The sequence below is a fragment of the Gracilinanus agilis genome, chromosome 1 (assembly GCF_016433145.1).
Source record: "Gracilinanus agilis isolate LMUSP501 chromosome 1, AgileGrace, whole genome shotgun sequence".
Taxonomy (NCBI): domain Eukaryota; kingdom Metazoa; phylum Chordata; class Mammalia; order Didelphimorphia; family Didelphidae; genus Gracilinanus; species Gracilinanus agilis.
Genome location: NC_058130.1, coordinates 470,757,248 through 470,784,247, shown reverse-complemented (window position 1 = coordinate 470,784,247; position 27,000 = coordinate 470,757,248). Strand labels below are relative to the sequence as shown.

Below are 27,000 nucleotides of genomic sequence, written 5' to 3'. Positions count from 1 at the left end.
ATCTTGATAATATTAGATGTCATGAAAATGAAAGTCATTGAATTGTCTTTCATATACAATATATCTTTTTAATATCTTTCTACTATAGTTTATAGGATTTTTCCAACAATCAATTTTAAGAAAAAACATTTTAATTATTCCTTTCTATATAGCAACACCTAAGGAATGTTGGTTATTTAACAACATTATCGAATGTTCTAGAAGAGTGACATTTATCTGGCACCACTAGAGAATCATTACTGAGTAATCATAAGTTGATTTTAAAACCACTGAGCTCTTAGATGCTTTGCTAGGCCCCAAGATTACAGAGTACAACAAAACCAGGCCTTTACCTAAAAGTATTATGCAATCTCAAAGATGCAAAGGTCTTCACAAGCCATCTAATTTAACAAATATTTCAGCAAGAATATTTTCTTTGGCATCTGTGACAAGTAGGTCTCCAACCTCTGAAGCTCTCCAAGGAGGATGGAGTCAGGAAGACTTACCGATAGAGAGGTAGCCTACCACTTTTCCATTACCTCAGAAGGCAGACTATTAAACTTTGGATAGTTCTATAAATAGGGAAGTTTTTCCTTATATCATACCCAAATTGATTTCTTTTAGTTCCCACAATCCTTCCTTCAACCCATTTTGTTCTCTTCCATGTGATGACTCTTTAGAAACTTGAAAATACCTATCATACATTTTTTTTCTTCAGGCTAAATATTCTTCACCCTAATTTGGGGAAGTTAGGATTGACTTTATTTATTTCTTAAAAAGTTTTATTGATATCGTTTGCTTTTTACATTATGACTATTGGGATATTATGCCCGTTTTGTCAAAGTTCTCTTGTAACAAAGCAGTGAAACAAAACTCATAATGCTGTGACATCCTCTGAAAGAAATTCACATCTGTAGCAGCACCCAACCTATTAAAAAATAACAATAATCTTTTTTCTCTTTCCCATCTCCCACTCCATTAAAAAAAGAAAAACAAATTTTTTATAACAAATATTCATAGTTAAGCAAAACAAATTTGCTCAATGATTGCGTACTTAGATGTGTACATATGTGTACTTATAAACATACATTTACATACATGCATCAATGTGCTTATTTCCTATAACTCTTCCAAATGTTATCATTTTCCTTAGTCATCTTCTTCACTGATTCACATGAGGGGGAAACTCAGAATTGTATTAACTTGCATTTCTTTAATTAGTAGTAATTTAGGACTTTTAAAATAGACTGGATTTCTTCCCTTGAAAACTATTCCTTAGGTCATAACTATCTGAAGATCAACTGGGAAATGCTATTTTTCTTATAAGTTTGAAACAGAACCTTATACATCTTGGAAATGAGACTTTATCATAGAGAAACTTGCTGCAAAGATTTTTTCCAAGTTAATTATTTCCCTCAATTCTCATTTAATTAGATTTGTTTATGTAAAACCATTTAAACTTGATGTAATCAAAACTATTCACTTTATTTTCCATGATCCTCTAGAGCTATTCCTTGTCTGGTCATGAACTTTTCTCCTATCTGTAAATCTGATAGGTAATTTCTCCTCCACATTTCTCTAATGTATGAATGATGAGGCCTTTTCTATCTAGCTGATGGAGCCATTGAACTCTCTTTCTAGAAGTTATGAGTGCTGATGTAATTGTAATTTCATTTATATGCTATTCAATTTTTCCATTCCTTTTCGTCAAATAGTGAAGAGTTTTTGTGTTTATTGAACACTTGAGTATTAGATATATTTGCTTCTATATTTTATATGCTAGGAGACATAGTGGATAGTGTACTATGTCTGAATTCAGAAAGACACATTAGCTGTGCGACCTTGGGCAAATCAATTGGGCAAATCAACTTCTGTCTACCTCATTTTCCTTATCTGTGAAATGGCTATAAAAATAGCACTTTCCTCTCAGAGTTGTTGTGCAGATCAAGTGATATGATATTTGTAAAGCACTTTACACAGTTTCTATCACATAGCAGGTGCTTAATAAATGCTTTTTTCCTTCCTTCATTCTCTTCTATTGATAGATCTCTGTGTTTTCTAATCAATATCAAACTGTTTTCAATATTTATTATACTGTTGTGTAATTTGAGACATGGCTTTGCTAGACCCTCTTTGTTCTCATTTATTTTCATTATTTATCTCGAGATTCTTGACTTTTTCCCCCTTCATATGAATTTCATTGCTATTATTTTTTCCACTTCTTTAAAGTTATTCTTTGGTAGTTTGACTAGTATGACATTGAATTAGTAAATTAATTTAGATAGTATTGTCATTTTTATTATTTTGAGTAATTCTACCCATCAGTAATGACTATTTTTCTAAATATTTAGGTATATCTTTATTTCTTTGAATAGTTCTTTGTAGCTACATTGATATAGCTCATATATGTGTATGTATATGTGTTGGATTGCAAATATTTTATAACTTCTGTAGTAATTTAAAATAGAATTATTCATCTTTTCCTGCTAGTTTTTGTTGGTATAATGTAAAATATACTGGTGCTTTGTGTGAATTTGTTTTATATCCTGTAACTTTGGTTTTACATACACATATGCATTTATAAATTTATGACACATATCATGTAAGTTTATATACATATATGAAGTGAACTAACATAGGAGGACAAATATATCCATGGCTCCTTGTTCTTTCTTACCCCACAGAAGTGTTACCAATTGGCAGACATTATCATTTCTACATCTACAATATTTATCACATCTCTGATAGCTTTTTACTCATTTGGTTATCACCCTAATTTAGATCCTTACTTGGTCTATTTCAATAGCTTCAGATCCCTGCCACTTCCAATACATTCCCTATGTGGCTTCCAAAATGACTTTCCTAAAGCATAAAACCTAATGGCCAACCATTTACACAATAAACTCATATAGTTCCTTAACTGCCTGTAGAATCAGATATAAGGGACAGCTGGGTATCTCAATGGATTGTGAACCAGGTCTAGAAATGTGGGGTCCTAGGTTCAAATCTGGCCTCAGACGGACCCTGGGCAAGTCACTTGATCCCCATTGCCTAGCCCTTACCACTCTTCTGCCTTGGAGCCAATACACAGTGTTGACTCCAAGATGGAAGGTAAGGGTTTAAAAAAAAAGAATCAGATATAACCTTCTTTGGATCTTAAAGCCCAGCACAACTTAGCCACCCCCACCTACCTTTCCTACCTTAGGATAAGTTATTTCTTTTCCCCTCACTTTTTGGTCCATCCAAAATGCTCGTTATTATTCACATGATAATCTACCTTCTGTCTCCATGTTTTTTCATTAGTTCATCAGCACTTTATCCAGCCTGACCCAAAATAGTCATTTTAATAAATGTTTCTTGACTGACTGGTTGTCCCCCCCATGTTGCTAATGTACTTTTTTTTCTCAGTTACTATTTTTAGAATCTCTTTTTTCCTTAAAAATTCACCTCAAACACCATCTTCTACATCACTCCAACTTAGGGGTTAGTACCCTCTATTTTCTACCCTTCTGCCCTGTTTTGTCTTTTGTTTTGAAATTTTAAAAATATACTTATTTATAATACATCTCCTAGCATGGAATGTAAACTCCTTCTGGGTAGAAAATATGCTATTTTTTGTCACCTAGCACAATGTCTGGCACATAGTAGGCATTTCATAAATGCTTGTTGATTGCTAAGTGGCGAATTTGTAAAGAATCAGTGTCATAGAAGTTCAAAAGAGAGAACAGAATCGCCATGGGCTGCGAAGAAAGGTATCATGGAGGAGATTGCATTTGAACTGTACATTAAAAGAAATCTAGGATTAGACAAGTAGAGAAGGGCATTTGAGGTAAGAGGAAATGGAAAGGGTAAAGCTATTGAGTCTGGAAAAGGGGAAATGTCAGGAGACCATAAACTAACTCTGTAGCTTGGAGCAGAAGATTAATATTGACAACAACTCACATTGGTTTAGCATTTTAAGATTTACAAAGTACTTTCTTTACAACTGTGTGCTAAATAGTAGTACTGTTATAAACCATTTTTTAGATGAGCACACGGTGACTGGAAGAAGTTTATATTCTCTTGCCCAAGGTCACTCAGCCAGTAGATATTAAGTGCAGGATTTGAACACAATTTTTCTAACTCTAAATCTAGCTCCTTTCCCCCACCTACTACATCACGTTGTTCATGTGGGGGGATAGGGAGTGATGGTTGGAGAAGTAGGTTCATATTGTATTGTAGAGGTCCTTGAATGCCCAGCTAATGACCTTGGTCTATATTCCATACCTACTAGAAAAGCTATTGAAGGCTTTTGAGTTATTACTCTGCCAGTGAGGAGGGGAGTTGACTGTAGTAGAGAGAGAGTAGTTAGGGAACCAATTAAGAAGAATGTTAAGTGTTCCATGCTTTAAGAAAACAAGGATTTAAAAATAGTTCTGGTAAGGGGACCTGAAATATGGAAAGCAAGACACATTACAAAGGAAGAGTTATAGGCATGGTAAAGGGACCAAGACTTGGTGACTAAAAGAATGATAACACTATCTAGGGCAATAGGTCAGTATGGTGGGGGTATTTGGGTTTTGAGAGAAAATAATGAATTCTATTTTAGACATGTTGAGCTTGAGGTGATAATGAAACATTGTAAGATTAAAAAATTAATATCCAAATATTATATTTAATAAGATTTATTAATAATAACTAAAATAAAAAGCTAGAGTAAAAAGCCAGCTTTCCCAGCCATGCATGCAGGGGAAGAGAGCAAGAAGTTGGGGTTCCTCACAACTATATACAAACAAAGTAAGCATGCAAGTTAGGGGTGAAACGTAAAAGGGATGCTGGGAGAGGTAGTCCAAGGGTTCAAGATTTCTAATTATACAACATGTATGCTACTGGTTAATACTCTCAATATTTATTGATAGTAGAACCCAAGTCTCTCTCTCTCTCTCTCTCTCTCTCTCTCTATCTATCTATCTATCTATCTATCTATCTATCTATCCATCCACACACACTTAAACCCTTACTTTCCATTTAGAACCAGTACTGGTTATTGGTACTAAGGCGAAAGAGTGGTAAGGGCTAGGCAATGGGGGTTAAGTGACTTGCCCAGGTTCACACAGCTAGGAAGTGTCTGAGGTCAAATTTGAACCCAGGACCTCCCATCTCTGGGCCTGGCTCTTACTCCACTTAGCCACCTAGCTACCCACTATTTTTCTCTATATTAATGCTCACAGATGATCTGCTTTTTACACTTTTTCTGCCTCTTTCCTTGATGTCATTGCATTAAGGACATTTTTTTTCTGCTTTGAGCCATCCTTTTACTATTATCTCATATTCTGTTTTCAATCTGCTGATTAAAAAAAGAGTTGAGAAACCAGATTGCCATGCTTGTTAGTATTTTGTATAAAGCAAGAGTAAATAGGTTCTGAGTGATAACCTAAATGAATCGCCAATATATACAATGATGGAAAATACTATGTTAAAAAAAAAAAGTTTGGACTAGAAGTCATAAGACCTCAGATCTTGTACAGGTCATTAACCTACCTGTGCTCCTAATAAAGAAAATAATTAGACTAATTGTCTTTCTAATCTCTGCTACAGATTCAAAATACTCTCAGCTGATGAATGGATTTAGTGAACTGGTTTTCTGACAGTTATTTTATTTTCTCAAAAGCCACTCAGGACTTTTCCACTTCTATTCTCTTGGCTGCATTCTGGGTACAGTATTGAATATTCCTGGAAATTTCTAGGTAAGTGAGATGTTTTTAGAACTTGAAATTAGTAATAACAATAATAATATCTTGATCATGATACTTATTTAGAAGAAAAACATATTTTTGAATATATGAAAACTGCCTCCTGGAAGCAAACTCAGAAGCCTGTAGGAAACCTGATGGTATCCAAAGTAAAACTTAACATTTGAAGTTTTCTCCAATCTAACTCCAAGACACCTTTTAAGGGGCATACAGTCTGGGAAGACTAGTACCTCTGGCATAAGAACTTGCTAAACCTTTTTTTTTTTAATTTTATAAAGCTGCTTTCCGCTTTTGCTATTTGCCTGCCACCCAGCTCTTACCTGTGGCTCCAAGAAACTGAAGCATGCTCAATGGCCACACTCTGGTAAGCTGTCTTGGCAGGTAGGCTAAACCAAGTTGAAGGGAACTGACAGACCTCCAACCAATTGGTGAGTTAGGGGGTTGTCTACGTGGACCTATAAAGACTTCCCCCAGCAGAAGGGGAAGATGAGAGCAATTTTTTCCAATGGCCACGTAGGCAGCAAAAGTGGGCATGATGGAGCTCTTAGAGCTCGATTAGATATCAAAGAAGCCAAGGTCATTCACTGCATCCTGAGTCATCACCAGTCATCTTGACGTGTAGATGCTTGCCATTGGACTTCAACGACTCTGGAAGAGAGAGTGAGGCTAACAACTTTGTGCAAATTTGCCTCACTTAAATAGAGTTTATGGGAGTCAAAAGACATCATCAATGATGCCATTTGAGTCGTCTTTGAGTCTGAAGGGAAACAACCAGACTTTGTAGTCTTACTGAATAATCTTTGCCCTTATGTATTCTTCAGAGCAGTCAGACTTGGACTTGACCAGAACATATTCCATTCTTATGCACTTCCATAGTTTTGCTCACATTGTTTTTATTTCTAGAACAGCCTTTTCACCTCATCTTGATGTGTTTTCCCAGATCAAATGTCTCTTTCCTCTTGAGATATATCCTGATAACTCACTCATCCATCTCAGAGAGTGTCATAATTCATTGAGGCACTTAGCAACTTCTGAATTTGGTTATATATAGTTTTGTATTATTTTCTTGCCATCTCCATTTTTCTAGAATGGAAGCCCCTTAGACATTAAGACTATGTCTTATTTATTCTTTGTATTTTCTCCAGCAAATATTTTATTGCTTTGCACATAATAGACACTTAACAATTGTTTTTGAATGTTAGGTTACTTCAGATGAATTGCTAAAGCTTAAATTGAAGAAGATAATTTAAAATAATGGCATACATATATGTAAGATCTGGGCAATTATTTAATTTAATTCATTTAATTACTTTTATATCCTTCATTTTAAACTATCATGATTATTCAATGAAGACTTTATTTCCATATAACTCTCTGATAAGAAAATGAATTTTTATTTTCATTAGAGAATTGCTCACTACTCACGGCCTTAGTTTGCAAAAATAACTAAAATCTCCCGTTAGAACATTTCAGTTATCCCAATGCACTTCTCAATTTATTATAAACTAATAGTTTTCTTCATGAAATTTATTTTTGTCATTTAATGACCTGAGGAAAATAGACATTAAATTAGCCACGTCCTTGAATGATGTTTCTATTGAACTGGATTGGAATTACATTCTCTTTTTACTGTTTTTTTATTATTTAAAATGATCAATTCAGGTCTGATTAAATTGGCATTGATTCCATTTATGGATCAAAACTTACTAAAAGCAAGTTTGACAGTATCAAATTTACTGGGCTATTTTTGTGATCTTAATTTGAACATACAGATAATTTCACTTTGCAATAAATGAAAGGGACAATGCAAATTCACAAATTCAATAACACATGTGAATAAGTATCTAAAATATTTTCTCATACAGAGAAAAATGACAAAGTTAAGACACATTGGTCATTACATTAAAAGCTTGTGTACACACATACTACATCACCCTTCTTTATTTATTATTGGCCTTCTTCCATCCCTACCGTTGCAATTTAGTCTTGGATTTTATAAATAACTATCATAGATCAAATGAGGAAGCTGGACTAGATGTCTCTGAGGTCCTCAGCTCCAAGACCTATGATTTTAAGACCCAAAATGTTAGTGAAGAGGCAAAGGACTTTTAAGAGAGGGACTTCTTGATCTTAAAGAGAAAGGAAGGGTTTTGCATGATCACACAAGTATAACCTAGATCGCATTGTTTATTTTCTCAGAGAGGGGAGACAGGAGGAAAGGAGGAAAAGAAGTGTGAACTCAAATTTTAGAAAAAAATGTTAAAAATTGTTATTACATACAATTGGAAAGAAATAAAATATATTAAAAATATTAAATAAGGAAAAAAAGAGAAAGAAAGGAATCATCTGGAAATACCAAAGCTGTCTAGTTGTTATACTCACTACACATTTTTCCAGTGGAGTATTTAAAAATTATTGATAAACTCAGAGTATTAAAATGATACATTAAAATGATTGACATATGTACATATAAATATTTGTGCACATAACCGTGTAATACCAGATCTTCTCCTTATCTCCCTCTCTTCTTACCCTTTACTTTTCCCCTTTGTTTTTCCTCTCTCTTTCTTTCTCTCCCTATCTCTGCTTCTCTCTATCCACTCACTCTCTACCATTATTATGCTCTAAATCAAGAGAGTTACTTATCTATCCAGGCAGATTAATTATAGACTTTACCACTCCTAAATTTGGCAGTCAATCCACTTGAGACTGGCCAATATTCCTCCCAGGTACAGCTTATGTGTATCTTTTACTCTATAGCTTCCTGAGTTTTAGCAGCTTCTCACCTGATGCCAGGAGCAACCAGGATAATTTGTGGGTCAGAAAGAAGTGTGAGTATTTCTGTGAATTTCTCTGTAGTACATTTTCATAAAAGTGTTTTAGAAAATTCTTTCATGGAAGTTCAATGAGAGTTTCACTAAGAGTAATGGTATAATACCATTTTCTTTTGATGAGACTATATGTGAATGACAGCAATCATTTTGAGAAAGGGATTAGCATGAATATCAGTATTGGTTTGACTTTCTTACCAAATCTTGCCCTAGTAAAACATTTTACAGCAATGTAAATTGGCTGGCCAGTCAATAAACTCTTATTAAACACCCATTATGTGCCAAGAGCTATGCCAAGTGCCATCTGGAACACAAAAGCCAAAAATAATCCCTGCTCCTGAGGAGTTCATGGTCTGATGATGGAGACAACATGAAGACAACTATGTACAAACGAGTTACATACAGGACAAATTAGAGACAATAGAGAGGTATTCCATAGCACCAAGGGAAAGTTTCTGGAAAGAATTCTCATAACTAATCCAGTGGCTTATTTCTTTGTGGGACACTGTAGGAGGGAAAAATGGCATTTTTGAGAAATAAAAGTATAGATTTAAAAATCTTCATATCAACAAAAATCTGAATAACTAAAAGACTTTTTTCTCTTTGACACTGTGATACTGAGTGATAAATGAGAAATTGATAAATTAGAAAATGATCATTTGCTCATGTGTTTAAAATAGCTAGTTAAGCCTGAACTTGGTCTTGTCAGTGATTCACTAGGAATGATGAGGTATGTTTGAATTAGTTTGCAATGGACATCACACTCCATAGGTACATACATTGTTCTGCTGATACTTTCTCAGTCTAGGACACATCTGCTACTGAACCCTTTCTCTCCTGGGTAGCAGTAATTCCAGAGAGGGGGACAGGGGAAAGATGGAATTGATTGAAAGTAACACCTTTTTTAATCATCAAAACCTTAACATTGGTTTCCAAGTGAAAAATGAAAAGCAACAAAAGCCCCATTTCTTCTTTCAAATGAGATAGCAAAAATGCAATTATGAATCTGATAGATTAATATAGTTGAGGACAGGAATTGTTTTTTAAAAATTTGTTTTGTCTTTGTATCCCTAGTACTTCATCCAGTGCTTTGCACGTAGTAGGTGCTTAATAAGAGTTTGTTAAAACAACTTTTCACATTTTAATGCACTGTAAAAATGCAAGGAATTCTCAATAATGCTACTAGAAATGTTAATTATATTTTGAAGTATGGTCTGAATCTTTGATCTTGGATCTTAATGATTGCCTTTTAGGCATGAGAAAGATATAACTCAATGTCTTCAGATATACTCCCTTGGAATTTTACAGAATCATTTTGATTATCCCTTTAAGCTCATGCTTTCCCTTCAGTAAGATATTTTTAGAGCATGCATTATCATTTGGATACTAAAATAGTTTATAGTATATTGCTCCTTCACTGCTTTGTATGACTCCCACGTATCTTACCCCTATTACTAGAGCCCTCCAAATGACTTGATACAATTCCAGAAAGTTACTTACACCCTGAGAGTTTGGTTCAACCATTAGGTCATTCTGACCACTGCCTACAGGTGAAGATTCAGGCTAGATGTTTTCTCAGGGTACATTTTAGCTCTGTTAGTTTATGATTCCAGCATTCTCATATATCACCTACACACTTGAAGAGAACCCAAATAACATCATTCTGTTGGGGCCCATATACAGTGTGTCTGACTGTGACTGATCAGACCATCAAGAGCTCAGAAAGCTCTACCACAGGTCAGGCACTGATATTCGGTATAAATATCTAGGATGTAATGTCTCTAAATTTGAGCATCTCACTTTTTTTTTTAGTTACCGCAATTCTGCATAGCTTCTAGTAGAGGAGTATAATTTATGAACAGGGAATAAGGGAGGTATCAGAAAAACCAGGTTTATTTTCTTGTATGGCAAATTTTAAAACAGTACTCTTCCTTTCCTCAAGACTATACACAGATTCAGTGCCTTCTCTTGTTGTCATTGTTTTCAGCATTCAAAGAGAAGGTGTATTCGAATAAAACATGTGGGTGGTTTTAAGGATAAAGATGGATTGATCACAGAAAAACAGCATAACAGTATTTTGCTTACTTGACAGGATTCTTGGCAGCATCAGGGTCTTGGGCTGACACCGAGCCTATTGTACTGTTTATCTGAGCATCTTCTCTTATTTGAAGGACATATGCTAGTTTGCTGAACACAGGAGGTTCATCGACATCTTCCACTATGATCCTTACTGTGGCTGTATCTTTAAATGGACCCAAGTAGAGGAAACGGGACTCCACACGTGGATTAGATGCCTCCACCTTGAGGGTATACAGTTTTTTCTTTTCAAAGTCCAAAACCTTGGAAGAAAAGTGACATTTATATGACAGCCACCCAACAAGAAGAAACATAACTTGATTTCTGTTTAATTTGCTTTAAAAGTAACATAAAAATTGTGTGACCCTGTGTAAGTCACTTAACCTCTGCCTAGCTCTTTCCACCCATCTGCCTTGGAACTAATACACAGTATTGATTCTAAAATGGAAGTTAAGGATTCTTTTTTTAAAGTAACCTTAAGTATAATTTGGCAGAAACTAGATATATGTATAGACCAATATTTACACCATTTACTGAGATAAGATCAAAATGGATACAAGATCTAGACCTAAAAGGAGAGAGCATAATCAAATGAGAAAAACAGGGAAAGAAAATACCACCTATCAAGTTTATGGACAAAAGAGGAATTTATGAAAAAACAAGAGATGTAGAGCATTGTGAAATATAAAATTTAAAATTTAAAGTATAATAAATTGGAAGGTTTTTGTACAAATAAAACAAATGTTGTCAAGATTAGAAGGAAAGCAGAAAATTGGGAGAAAAGTTTTAATAGTCCCTCAGATAAAGGCCTCATTTAGAAAATATATAGAGAACTTTGTCAAATTTATGGGAATAAGAGCCATTCCTCAAGTGAAATATGGGCAAAAAACATGAACAGACACTTTTCTGATGAAAAAAATTAAAGCCCTATGAACATGAAAAAAATGCTCTAAAAACTACTGATTAAGGAAACTCAAATCCAAAAAATTCTGAGGTATTATCTCATGCTCACCAGAATGGCTAAAATGACAAAAAGAGCAAAACAGTAAATCTTAGAAAAGTAGGAATACTAATAATGTACTCTTGGTGGAAAAGCAAACTGATTCATCCATTTTGGAGAAAAATTTGGAATTACACCCTAAATACCAGTGCTGGGTCTATTTCCAAAAAAAAAAGGTCATGAAAAATGAAAAAAAGAAACTATACATTTCAAAATATTTATAGCAGTTCTCTTTGTGGTGGCAAAGAACTGGAAATTATGGGGATGGCTGTCAATTGAGGAATGGCTAAACAAATTGTGATATGTAATTGTGAAAGAATACTTCTTCACTTTAAGAAATGAGCAGATTAATTTTTAAAAAGTCTTGGAAAGAACTATGTGAGTTAATGAAGACTGACATGAATAGAACCAAGAGAACGTTATATACAGCTACAGATCTAATATTTGAAAAATTATTTGTGAACGTTTACTTCCTGAAAATGAACTGAGAAACAGAAACATGAAATACATTATCTATATATTTTGTCAGATGTTGCCTTTTATGATGTGGAGAGGAGAGAGAAGGGCTGGATAAAAAATTAATTAATTATTTGTTAAAAAAGCAATAAAAAAATAAGGAAGAATTCAGTGCTGGAGAAGGAGGAGGGGTGTAATGAGCCTGTATCTGGACTTGTCAGTGTTGTAAAAACAAAAGCTAACAGTAAAGCCGATTCCTAAAAATAGCTTAAAAATAACATAAGTGATAAAACAAATAGAAGACTTTAAACACTAATGAGGTAACTGGGTCAGGCAACTTTTCCTTGCCCCTATTCATTTTCCATTAGAAACATCATATAAAATATTTCCTCATAAATGTGGGGTGCCAAGATTGCAAGCCCTTTTCCTTTTAGTATGTAGTAGTAGGGTACTTCCTGTAGAAAGATAATGATGCTGTATCCTTCAAGGGAAGGAAAATGCATGAACATATGCTCAAAGACAGGTATAGTCTTTACAGGTAATGGAAAGGTCAACTGTAACTTGCTGGTGTACCTTCTTGGGCATGTAAACTGTCAGCTGTGGGCTGCTCACCCACCCACAGGACCACAGAACCATAAATATAGAATTTAGAACTGGAGAGCTCCTTAGAGTCCATCTAGCTTAACTTTTCTCTTTTACAGATAAAGAAACTGAGGACCAGGGAAGTCAAATGACTGAGTATCAAAGGCAGGATCCTTGGTTGATTCCTAGTTTCACTGTCTAGGCACAGGAGATAAAGAATTTTATAGGCAGGAGGATGAAACATTTGGAATAATATCCTTAGGAGCTTCCCTAACCCAACAGTGCCCTCATTAAACAAAGACAGTTATGATAATGGTTGAAGATATTGCTTAGGACAAGTATCTGTTTCATGATTTAAAGCAAACAAAAAAACCTTGAAAATAAAATTAAACAATCTACATTGACTTCTTTGGAATGGAGAAATTGGCAATAGGAGACAAGCCTCAGCATGAACTCAATTACAACATTCTTTACTGAAAATCATTCAGTCTAGTAGATAAAATTCCAGTTTGCATCTGATAAGGTATAAGGTACTAGAGACTAAAGAAATTAATGCTCACTAATGGGCTTACTAATTATGTTATGGTGTAAAATGCTGGTCTGAGGAGAATCAAAACATGTTTAATGTATTTTCAGATAATGGAACATGTAATACAAAGCTGAAGAGTTCAAAATTCATGTTACTTGAAGCCAGGAACACTAATATTTTATTTCCAAGGCAGGACAGCAAATTTAAAAGAAGCAGAAACAACTTTTAAGATTAACAAGAGAAGAAACCCATATTGAACGAGTCACAAAATCAGAGAGTTGTGATTTTTCCAGCCTCAGTTTACATCTTACTTTAGAATCTGCATCACACTCTTGAGATTGCCACATGTTACTTATTTCTATCATTCCAGGAGCCGAGTCATGTTTTTCTTTATCGCACAAAATAAGAGATAAGGGGAAAATGTAATACAGAACAGCAGAAGTGCATCTTTATATTCAACTGATGATATTGTGATGGATAAGTGCCTATAAACACATAAGGGCTTTGCCCATGTTTTTTGACCAAAAGATTTTTAGAAGTAGTCTGTGGTCAATCATAAATTATATGCTAACAAAACTACAGACTAACAATGTATTATTTATTTTTATGATGCTGATTAATTTGTTCTTAATATCCTGGGGACATCAATCCTGCCTAAGAGCAGACGTTTATTTAGGGCTCCTAAACTAAAGAGGTTTCAACGTATACTAAAAGAGAGTTTATTATAGTGCTAATGTTCAGTAACCACCAACAAAAGCTGACAGCAATAATTTATTAAAAGAACCTTATGTAAAATACGTGTAATACAGAGCACCATAATAGTATAGTTTCCCTGACTTTGAAAACAAAGAAAAGCAGTTGAACAAAAGCTTTAAAAATAATTACCTTTTTGACAGTAATAATTCCTTCCTGTGTTTCCTGGTCAGTGATGACATCAAACATGTCTAGTCCCTCTCCTTCTGTGATGCTATACACAATTTCTGCATTTTCACCCACATCAGCATCAATTGCTTTGATTCTGCCAATTGGTGTGCCTGGAGGGGCCGACTCAGGTGTTTTAAACTGATAAGTGCCTGAGAGAGATGGGAAAAGAGACAACATAAAGTGAATATAAGCTTCTTAAAAGCAAGAACGGTTTTGTTTTTTTCCTCTATGTCTGCACTGCCAAGTAGAGTGTCTCATACAAAATATATGTTCAATAATTGTTTAATTAAATTGGCGGGGGGGGGGGGAATGGCTAAATATCAATGTATAATAGAAAAAGGGCAAGATTGGAAGAAGAGCCCTAGCTTTGAATTCTGCTTCTGCCATTAACTGTCTGTGAGACCCTGAGCAAATCACAGAAACCTCTCTGAGCCTTCTTTTCTCATCTCTGAAATGAGAGATGATGATCGTTGGACAGCTACAGTATTCACACAGGGTTTTTGTGAGGCTCAAAGTCAATAATGCATGTAAAGCACTTTGCTGATCTTAAAGTGCTATAGAAATGCTATTTATTCTGGAAACAATAATCTGGGGTCCCTTCACCTACAAATCTTTAGTTTTGTGCCTATAAAAAAGCATTTACTGAAATTCACAGTGGACTTTTCTTAAACTACTGAGCATTTCTCTTGTCCAGAGAGGAGCTTCAGTAGATAGATACTGATTGTAAGTGCTATGACTGCTTAAAACGGAACACATAGGGAAACAAAAGTCTCTGATTTACTGGTTCATTTAAAGAGATAATAAATAAAATTCAGTCTAAATTCTATGCTTTGAGATGGCTACAAAATCTATCAGTAAATATGGAAGGGTATAACTTGAATGTGTATAATATCTACATATTTACATAGTTGTGTGTAGGGGCAAATTTTTTCATTTGCTGCTTGTCTAACTTAAAAAATATATAAAATTCTTATATAAAATTTAGCATGTGAGGCTAAAGTATATGTATACATACATACATACATATGCATAAACTTTGAGAGTTAAAACTACATTAAAACTTTTGAGACACCATGTACGTACATTTATATAGACACATATATGTGTACATGTACACATACGTATAGGAGTTTTAAATTTGTTGTGTCTAAATATATATCTATTTATATCTATCTACCCATATCTCTCTCTCAGTCCATTCATCCATCCATCTCTCTCTCTCTCTCTCTCTCTCTCTCTCTCTCTCTCTCTCTCTCTCTCTCTTTCTCTGTCTGTGTCTGTGTCTGTCTATATTTCGAGGGTATCTTCAAAACTACTATCTAGTTTGAATGCAATTAAAGTTTAAAAGTACACTAAGACTTTGGGGACCCTCTGTATACGGTAGTATATATTTAAAGGGGTCCCCTCAGCTACGTGCAAGCTTGGGCAAAGTGGACAAAGAAGAATAGGATTTGAAGCAAGTGTCCATATACTCTATACTACTGCTTACAAAGGGTGTCTGAGAATAAATGTAGTATTAATATTCTTTGAGTAGGCAGAAATCAAGATCATACACACCAAGTGAGAGAATATTTTGTCTTTACGTTTGATTCTAAATTTATTTTTTTCTGGACAGAACTGTTTTCTTGTATTTTTATGATGCTTTTGCGATAACACAGTATTGCAAAATATCATATTGCATTGAATATAATAGTTTTTTTTAACATTATCATTGCAGAAATATATTGATGGAGGATAGTTAGGTACCACAGTGGATAGAGCCCAGGCCTAGAGTCAGGAGGACCTGGGTTCAAATTTGACATCAGACACATCCTAGCTGTGTGACTCTGGGCAAGCTATTTAACCCTTTTTACCCAGCCCTTGTCACTCTTCTGTTTTAGAATTTACACTAAAACAGAATCTAAGGGTTTGTTTGAAAAAAAAAAGAAAAAAGAGAAATGCATCAATAGATCTCTGCCTCTTAGAACCCTTGTATCCTTTCTGAGCTCAGTTCAGGGGCCGCTTCTTTCTGAAACCTACCTTCACTTTTCCCCATCCAAACCTGGACCCTACATTTTTTCCATATTGTCTCTGTCTCTTTCATTAATTTCCATGTCACCCTACTTTTTCATTTACAAAAGATCAGCCAAGGTAGAAAGCAAGCCCTATGAGGACAATAAATTGTTTTGTTTTGGTCTCTGGATCCCAAGCACCTAACAGGGTACTTAACACCTAATTAGGGTAACTTTATAGAATTTTTTTCAATAAAAAAACCCAATGCTAGGAGACTAAGTAAAAAAATAACAAACACTATCTTTGTGTGTGTTATCCTTACTTATTTCAAGACCATCTATCATCATAACTATAAAAGAACTTGAGCTGATGATTAAAAGAGAGTGATTGGGGGCAGCTGGGTGGCTCAGTGGATTGAGAACCAGGTTTAGAAATGGGAGGTCCTAGGTTCAAATCTGGCCTCAGACACTTCCTAGCTGTGTGACCCTGGGCAAGTCACTTGGCCCCCATTGCCTAGCCCTTTTCTGACTTGGAATCCATATAGAGTATGGATTGCAAGATGGAAGGTAAGGGTTTAAAAAAAATAAGTAATTAAGTTTCTCTGAAAGGCATTGATAGGAAAAACTTTTTCTTTAAAAAAAAAAAAAAAGGACTTTTTATTTTCCAATGTCATCACTCAAGCCAGTCATAGAATAGAAAAAAATGATAAGTAGACTGAAATTCCAGCTAAAACGATGTGGAAATTATAGGATAAAATATTAAAGAATTTTATATTATTAGAAATAATATTCAAAATATTAAAGAATATTAGAAATAATCTAGTCCAAGTTTCTCATCTTTCCAAGAGGGAAATTGAAGCCCAGGGAAAGAAAGTGATATGTCCATGCTTATATAGCTAATAAGTGACAGGGTAAAGCAAAGATACATTTTTAAAAATTCATAGTCATTATTACTTTTATAAAACTAAAAATAATATGTTCTTGCCTCCAGACATTTTGGGTGATTAAAAAATATTCTATAATTGGCTAAAATCCATAAAACTCAAATAAAAAATTCACTAATAGTTCACAATATATTTGCACATATATTCTGTAGTCAGATTTTTGTTTTTAGTAGAGTCTGTCTGATGAAGAAATTGAAAGTAAAAATGCTACTCTTAAATGACTGCTTACATTTTTCATCCCTAATGCTAATCACTAATATAAAAGATATGAAACAAAAAGTAATCACTGTCTACTTGAGTTAAGCATTGTAGACAATACAGTTTAAAATTGTTTTAGTGGCAGCACTCATTGGGTTCTTTTTTGTAGCAATGATAATAACTGAAACGAAAAATCAATTCTGTCATGTATGGGCTTTGCAAGAAAGATGATATGTGAAGGATTCATACTCTGAGGAAAACGTGGAGGATTGTCATTCACATCAGTCAGGGTGATGTTCACTGTGGTGGTCCCAGATAAGCCTCCCATTTGGCCTCCCATGTCCTTAGCTTGAATAACCACTTGGTATTGCTCTCTGTTTTCTCGGTCCATGTTGAGCAGTGCTGTTTTGATGATGCCTGCAAATATGAGAATTCAGAAATGGGAAGACATGTCGACATTATCGATTTACAAAATGCATTAAAAGATTCATCACTATATAATCATTACCTAAAGCGAGTAAAAATATTGTGTCACAATCCAGGTCATCAAATTATGATAATTTCACGTGGCATTTTAGGATGCTAGCTGTGTGATATGACATCTAGAAATAATATATGACACTTATCTTAAGCAAGGTCACATATTATATTGATCTTATTAAATCCTTTAATTTTCTTCCTGACTTCAACTGTTTTCTCATTTAATTGGCTGACAGTTAAATGATCTCCATGTTACCTAGCATCACATGGTGCTTTTTCAGGTCTGCAAAGTGCTTTACAGGCATTATGTCATTAGATCTTCACAACCTTGTGAGGTGGGTTGCATTATAATTCTCAGCTTATAGTTAATGTAGCTAGGTGGTACAACAGATAGAGTGCTGGACCTGGAGTCAGGAGTTCCATCTTTCTGGGTTCAAATCTGGCCTTATACACTTAGTAGTCATGTGAGCAGATGAAAGTCTTTTAATCCTTTTTGCCTCCTTTTCCTTATCTGTAAAATGAGCTGGAGAAAGAAATAGCAAACCATTCCAATATCTTTGCCAAGAAAACCCCACATTGGGTCATAAAGAATCAGAAACAATTGTGCGACCAATAATAATTTTACAGATGAGGAAATTATCTCAAAAAAACTCAGAGGAGAAGTTAAATTATTTTCTCAGGGTAACAACTGAGTATGTTTTTTAAAAAAAGGATTTTAATGAAGGTCTTTCAGGCTCCTCTTCCAGAATACTGTTCCTTACCTGAAACTGCCTTTTAAAGAGTAATGTAATGAACATAATTTTGAGGATTTCCCTACTCAGAAAAGCTGCAAAAAATTAACATTTTCCTCAAAAGTATGGAAAAATTACTAGATTGTAGACAGAAGTCCTGAGTTTGCGTGTCAGCTGTATCATTCCTATCTTTGTTATTAGAACCTCAGTTAACACCATCAGCACTCTGAACTTGAGATTTCTAATCTATAAATTGGAGTTAAATAAAATTTGCACCACCTGTCTTTGAAAACTGACAAGACAACTACCATTATGATCATCATTATTACTATTACTGGTATGTTAAAACATTTAGAATTTTCCCAAGCTCATTAAAGGTTGTTCTCTTGGGAGTAGAGAGATATCCAGTGATCCCTTACCTATGGTAGGTGTTACATACCAGATATCCCCATGGTAGCTAAAAATTCATGAAGTAGTGCTATTATATTTATTTTATTATTTATATGTATATTTTAAGACTTTATAAACCCTTCCCACTCTCCTATAAACCTTTTTCCACACTCTTATTAATCTACAGTCACTGAGCCAATTAGCGCTCAGGATATAGAAGACAATGCTGTGATTGGTCGCCTTCCATTCCATCAACCAATAGTGTGCCTCGATAAGTGTAACTCCGCAATACAGAATTAGATATATATTTTTAAAAAACACACAATACAGTGAACCTCTGATAAGTTAACCATGATATAGTGAGTACTACATCAGAGAATCATAGAATACTCAGTTTAGAAAGATTTTCAAAAGTCAACTTGTCCTCTGGGAGGAGTGTCTATCAACTTACACTGTTAGCACTCTATGATCTCTTTGTATCTGGTAATATGTTATAACAATGCTATTATTTTGGAAGAGGACAAAAATATCCCCTTTTAATGATCTTTTCCTTCACTTCAGGGTTCAAACTTATTTCTTTGATGTTGGCTTCAGGAGAGGGACGCTTGCTTATCATTCTTTATTCCTTCTAATACTTAAGACATAATCTATGGAGGGCAACTGGGTGGCTCAGTGGATTGAGAGCTGGACCCAGAGATGGGAGGTCTTGGGTTCAAATGTGACCTCAGACACTTCATAGCTGTGTGAACCTGGGCAAGTCACTTAACCCCCATTACCCAGCCCTTACTGCTCTTTTGCCTTGGAACCAAAACACAGTATTGATTCTAGGAAGGAAGATTGGGGTTAAGAAATAAATAAAAAAGACATTAGTGAAAAAAATCCTGATTTTTTTTTATTGTCACCTCATCTTTCTGATTCTTTGTAGAATCTTCTTCAAGTTCACACTCAGTCCTGGAATAGTGGAAGCATGCTGTCTTTGGAGTCAAGAAGACTTCAGTTTGAATCCTACTTCTAATACTTTATGGCTTTGGAAAAATTACTTAATCTCACTAAAACTCAATTCTTATCTTATAAAAATCAAAATCACTCTAAAACAATATGTTTCAAATAGGTTCCATTCAAAAATCTAGCTATCATAAGTTTGTTAAACTTGGTAAAAATGCTAGAAAACTGAATGTTCAAAGGGAAAATTCATCTATTTCATTTTATTCCCAGGAAAAATTTTGGTCCTCAGCCACAGGCCAAGATAAACAGTAAAACACCTGTGATTTTTATTTTAAAATGGTGGAAAGGGTTCATACGTAACATCTTAATTATATTTATTACACTTTGATTAAAATAATTCAGTTGTCCCATTTGCAGGTTTTACTTTGAGGAAAATGTAATCACTTTGATGTTTTCATGTAACATATACTAGATTGATTTAAAATGTTATTTAAATTAGAGATATTATAAAGGACGTAATGGTAAGAACTTCTAACCTGTTTCAGACTCAACGGAAAAATAGGGTTGTCCTTGGAGAATACTGTAGACTACTTTAGCACTGTTCCCATAGGTGGGATCGTCAGCATCAGTTGCAGTGACTTGAACAACAAAAGTGCCTGGAATGAAAAAAACATTTTTATATTGATTTAAGAGATATGATATTACATTTTTAAAAGCTAGACACATCAGGTGAAAGCAAAATCTTACCTTCAAACACAACCACACACTATGTTTTAATTTAGCATGAGGTAAGTAAAATAAGAATTACTAACATCTAGGAAAGGTCCCAGGGAATAGGGATCTAGATAAACAGAGGGATGAAGCATTTTCCTTAGGAAAATAAAGTTAAAATATTTAAACTTGAGTGTCTCAAGATGTATGATGTAATAGAAAGCAAGAGGATTAAAATTGATCCTCCATTATTTTCTTATTTGATTAAGTGATTTTGTCCTATAATGGCTTAAGTCCTGTTTTTTTTGACTCTGAAGTTACGTCAGAATTCAGTTAGTTTGTAATATTTAGAAATCCAGCTCTCCTGCTAATCACTGATCTGGTCTGGCCTCAAGGAATTCTATTAACCTTAGGGAATGGATGAGAAAGGGAATTTTGGGTCTTGTATCTTTATGCCACAAAACAATCCTTCAAGGATGTCTGGTTTGCTGTCCAAAAGTCTGGATCTCTAACTTGCACCTGAGCTCCAAAAATGAGTACTTCTTAGGTTCATGGGAGAAGAAACAGGGTTGTTGTTAGTTCCCATTACAAACTTTGAACCATTTATGGTGTTCCCCGGGCTTCAGCTTTGTAACCAGTCATTTTGTATTTAGTCTCATGATGCCATCCACTCCATTCTGTTCTTAGTTCTATACTTCCTAAAACATATAAAAAGGGAACTGACTATTGTTTGAGGTCTTTGGCATGAATGGTGGCAAGACACTGACTTGTTTATTGACAGATCGTGTTCCTCTTCTAATAAAAGTTTTCTTACTCAGAGATCTGCTTCAATTTACCATTTTGTTCAAATTCAGCAGTACCAAAAGAGAATTGACTTGGGATCAGATACTAGTCTATTACCAGCTCCGTTATTAATTAGCAAACATTTATGAAGAACCTTCTGTATGTCAGGCAAAGTATTAGGCACTGAAAATATAGAAAGGAAAAAATTTGAATAGTTCCTAACCTCAAGAAGCTTGCATTCTATTTAGGGAAATGATAATAAAATGTATAGTAATGTATATATTTCTATAAAATGCATATTAATACAATGTAATTGATGGAAGGTGGTACCAAATCACTATGTAGCTTTGGGCAAATCAATGAACTTTCCTAAGTCTCAATTTACTTTTATGTAAGCTTAGACTATATAACCTCAAGTGTATGTTCAAAGTATAGCAATGGAATATTTAATGAATATAAAGGTTCAAATAAATACATCTCAAAGCCTGTAAAATTGAGAAAGATATAGATAAGGAAGAATATCAACTTGCTCACTAAAATCTAGGACACTACAACTAAGAGGTGATTCTTGACCCTTGAAAAGAAGTGGTTTTTGACTTCAGTAAAGGGAAAACAACTATATTTAGTTGCTAGTAAAAATATAAAACGTATTGTCTTGAGAAGTGTATTTAAGCTGAATATAGAATTAGCTTCAAGAGTAGTTTACATTCATGAATGTATTCACAGACCTATAATGAGTCACTCTGGGGTACATTGCTACTGGCCTTCAGGGCATGGAGGGGAGAAATAAATTCATAGACTATTTTTATGCCTATTTAGGAAGAAATGAATTTAGTATTTCAGAGTAACTTTTGATTATTCTAACAAATGTAATTCTTTAATCAATCTTTTATTAGTGAGAACTATTTTCTTTCACCATTTAAACCTATTCATTTATGGCTCTTTAATGTATTTCATAAGATGTTAATAATAAAAATAAAGATAATGATTTCATTAGCCTGACACTTGTTCTTTAATCCAATCAGAAGGGAATGTCTTTCCCTGAATGACTTTTCTATTAAGAGTTTTCATCCATATTGCAATTACTTTGCTCATGGATTCTGATTCCTAGAGTTAGAAAAAATGCAAATAGCGAAACCTATCATGACCAGAATTCTGCTAAGTTTCACATTATTTTAGTGAATTGAATTGTTTCAGCCTGGTGGATCTGTATGAGTAAACTGTAGAATTTGTGATCACACTTCCATAAAGACTATAAGAAGTTTTCTTTTTATCATTTTGGCAATTTAAAATGTGGTTGTAACTTTTTAATGAGACTACAATGCAAACATACAAGTTGCTTTGACTCTAGGATTATCACAAAATGGGTAAGGTGTGCAATTACAGCATTAAAAAAAATTAACTTTCCTTTATATTCTCCCTTAATTTAGAAGAATGAAATCTGTGAATATTAGATTTCACATGGGTAGTGAGAGTCAAAATATATAAAATTATATATATTTTTTATTGTCACCTCATCTTTCTGTCCTGGGTCATTGTGTTGTTGCTAGAATAGAAGTCCATTACATTTGATTTTACTGCAGTGTATCAGTCTCTGTGTACAGTGTTCTTCTGGCTCTGCTCCTTTCACTCTGCATCAATTCCTTGAGGTCATTCCAGTTCACATGGAATTCTTCCAGTTTATTATTCCTTTGAGCACAATAGTATTCCATCACCAGCATATACCACAATTTGTTCAGCCATTCCCCAATTGAAGGGCATACCCTAGTTTCCCAGTTTTTTGCCACCACAAAGAGTATGGCTATCAATATTTTTGTACAAGTATTTTTCCCTATGATCTCTTTGGGATACAAACCCAGCAATGGTAAGGCTGGGTCAAAAAAAAGACAGTCTTTTAGTGCTCTTTGGACATAGTTCCAAATTGCCATCCAGAATGGTTGGATCAGTTCACAACTCCACCAGCAATGCATTGATGTTCCAATTTTGCACCATCCCCTCCCATATTTGTTACTTTCCCCTGCTGTCATTTTAGCCAATCTGCTGGGTGTGAGGTGGTACCTCAGAATTGTTTTGATTTGCATTTCTCTAATTATGAGAGATTTAGAACACTTTCTCATGTGCTTATGGATAGTTTTGATTTCTTTATTTGAAAATTGCCTCTTCATGGCCCTTGCCCATTTATCAATTGGGGAATGGCTTGTTCTTTTTATACAATTGATTTAGATCCTTGTATATTTGAGTAATGAGACCTCTGTCAGAGTTTTTTGTTATAAAGATTTTTCCCAGTTTGTTGTCTCCCTTCTGATTCTGGTTGCGTTGTTTTTATTTATACAAAACCTTTTTAATTTAATGTAATCAAAATTATTTATTTTACATTTTGTATTTTTTTCTAACTCTTGCTTGATTTTAAAATCTTTCCTTTCCCAGAGATCTGACAAGTATACTATTCTGTGTTCACCTAATTTACTTATAGTTTCCCTCTTTATATTCAAGTCATTCGCCCATTCTAAATTTATCTTGGTGTAGGGTGTGAGATGTTGATCTAAACCTAATCTCTCCCATATTGTTTTCCAGTTTTCCCAGCAGATTTTGTCAAATAGTGGATTCATGTCCCAAAAGATGGGCTCTTTGGGTTTATCATAGACTGTTTTGCTGATGTCACTTACCCCAAATCTATTACACTGATCCACCCTTCTGTCTCTTAGCTAGTACCATATTGTTTTGATGACCAGTGCTTTATAGTACAGCTTAATATCTGGTACTGCTAGGTCACCTTTCTTCACATTTTTTTTCATTATTTCCCTTGATATTCTTGATCTTTCATTCTTCCAAATGAACTTTGTTATAGTTTTTTCTAATTCAGTAAAAAAGTTTCTTGTTAGTTTGATAGGTATGTCACTAAGTAAATTAATTTGGGTAGAATGGTCATTTTATTATGTTAGCTTGTCCTACCCATGAGCAATCAATGTTTTCCCAATTGTTTAGATCTAGTTTTAATTGTGTGGAAAGTGTTTTGTAGTCGTGTTCGTATCATTCCTGTGTTTGTTTTGTTAGATAGATTCCTAAGTATTTTATATTGTCTAGGGTGATTTTAACTAGTATTTCTCTTTCTAATTCTTCCTGTTGTGATGTGTTGGAAATATATAGAAATGCTGATGATTTATGTGCATTTATTTTGTATCCTGCAAATTTGCTAAAGTTGTTGATTATTTCCACTAGCTTTTTAGTTGATTCTCTAGTATTCTTTAAGTAGAACATCATATCATCTGCAAAGAGTGATAGCTTGGTCTCCTCATTATCTATTTTAATATCTTCAATTTCTTTTTCTTCTCTAATTGTTACTGCTTGTGTTTCTAGTACAATGTTAAATAATAGAGGTGACAATGGGCATCCTTGTTTCATACCTGATGTTATTCGGAAGGCTTCTAATTTATCCCCATTGCATATGATGCTTGTTGATGGTTTTAGATATATACTGTTTATTATTTTTAGGAAAGGTCCTATTCCTATACTTTCTAGTGTTTTCAATAGGAATGGGTGTTGTATTTTGTCAAAGGATTTTTCAGCATCTTTTGAGATAATCATGTGATTTTTGCTTGTTAACTTGTTGATATGGTCAATTATGTGGATGGTTTTCCTAATGTTGAACCATCCTTGCATTCCTGGTATAAATCCTACCTGATCATGATGGATAACCCTCTTGATCACTTGCTGGAGTCTTTTTGCTAGAATTCTATACAAGATTTTTGCATCTATGTTCATTAGGGAGATTGGTCTATAATTTTCTTTCTCTGTTTTTGGTCTGACTGGCTTTGGAATCTGTAACATTAGTGTCATAAAAGGAATTTGGTAGAACTCCTTCTTTGCTTATGTCAAATAATTTGTATAGTATTGGGATAATTTGTTCTTTGTATGTTTGATAGAATTCACTTGTGAATCCATCAGGCCCTGGCGACTTTTTTTTTGGAAGTTCTTTGATGGCTTGTTCAATTTCTTTTTCCAATATTGGATTATTTAAGTATTCTACTTCTTCAGCTGTTAATCTAAGCAATTTATATTTTTGTAAATATTTATCCACATCACCTAGATCAGTGATGGCCAAACTTTTTAAAGAGAGAGGCAAAGGAAAGGAAATGTTCATCTGTCAGTCTGTTTCTAAGGCAACTCTTTCCAAGTTTCATTGTATTGTATCCTACTCGTTGTATTTGTCAGATTAGGAATAATGTCGCACAGCTGGATTGAACATTTCAGGGGGCTGCATCTGGCCCACGGGCTGCAGTTTGCCCATCACTGACCTAGATTGCTATATTTATTGCCATATAATTGGGCAAGATAATTTTTAATGATTGCCTTAATTACCCCTTCATTAGAGGTGAGGTTTCCCTTTTCTTCTTTGATACTATTAATTTGGTCTTCTTCTTTCCTTTTTTTTTTATTAGTTACAAGTACTTTGTCTATTTTTTCTGTTTTTTCAAAGTACCATCTTGTAGTCTTATTTATTAATTCAATAGTTCTTTAACTTTCAATTTTATTAATTTTTCCTTTGATTTTTAGTATTTCTAATTTTTTTTTCATCTGGGGATTTTTAATTTGTTCAATTTCTAGTTTTTTAAGTTACACGCCCAATTTATTGACCTCTTCCCTCCCTAATTTGTTAATATATGCACTCAAGGATATAAATTTCCCCTTAGTACTGCTTTGGCTGTATCCCATAGGTTTTGGTAAGAAGTCTGATTGTTTTCATTCTCTTCAATGCAATTATTAATTGTTTCTATGATTTGTTCTTTAACTAACTTATTTTGGAGAATCATATTATTTAATTTCCAATTAGTTTTTGTTTTGCTTCTCCATGTGTCCTTGCTAATAACTATTTTTATTGCATCATGATCTCATAAGATTGCATTTATTATTTCTGCTTTTTTGCATTTGTTTGTCATGTTTCTATGCCCTAGTACATGGTCAATCTTTGTGAATGTTCCATGTGCTGCTGAAAAGAAGTAGTATTCCTTTTTGTCCCTGTTTGTTTTTCTCCATATATCTATTAACTAATTTTTCATTTACCTCTCTTATCTTTCTTATTTTTTTTTTTTGCTTCATTTATCTATATCTGATAGGGGAAGGTTCAGGTCTCCTATTCTTTCAGTTTTATTATCTATTTCCTCCTTGAGCTCTGCCAGTTTCTCCTTTATAAATTTAGATGCTATACCATTTAGTGCATATGTATTGAGTACTGATATTTCTTCATTGTTTATCCTGCCTTTTATCAGGATGTAATTCCCTTCCCTATCTCTTTTAACCAGATCTAATTTTACTTTGGCTCTGTCAGAAATCATGATTGCAACTCCTGACTTCTTTTTTTTCAGTTGAAGTACAATAGATTTTGTTTCAGCCTTTCATTTTTACTCTATATATGTCTACCTGTCTCATGTGTGTTTCTTGTAGACAACATATGGTAGGATTTTGGTTTCTAATCCACTCTGCTATTTGTTTCCATTTTATGGGTGAGTTCATCCCATTGACATTAAGAGTTATAATTATCAACTGTGTATTCCTCAACATTTTGATTCCCTCTCTTTGTCTTGCCCTTTCTTCTTTCACTATTTCCTTCTATACCATTGTTTTGTTTTTAATCAGTTCCCCTAACTCCCTCCCTTTTTGTAGTTCCGTTTCTCCCCCCTCCCTTCTTATTCCCCTCTTATTCTTTGGGACCTTTTTTAA

At 34.1% G+C, this 27,000-nt stretch overlaps 1 protein-coding gene across 2 annotated transcripts in view; it reads right to left on the bottom strand.

Moving 5' to 3' along the window:
- The window catches only part of LOC123238178 (cadherin-6), a 104,034-nt gene that overhangs the window by 28,321 nt on the left and 48,713 nt on the right, over positions 1-27,000 (bottom strand). Inside the window, exons 3-6 of one of the 2 annotated variants that reach the window (XM_044665606.1) lie at positions 20,325-20,444; positions 17,492-17,659; positions 14,071-14,258; positions 10,628-10,881 (exon numbers count right to left, since the gene is read on the bottom strand). In XM_044665606.1, the coding sequence (XP_044521541.1) occupies positions 10,628-10,881; positions 14,071-14,258; positions 17,492-17,659; positions 20,325-20,444 (730 nt within the window). The remainder of the gene's footprint in view (positions 1-10,627; positions 10,882-14,070; positions 14,259-17,491; positions 17,660-20,324; positions 20,445-27,000) is intronic. The other variant, XM_044665616.1, reaches the window with a different exon arrangement.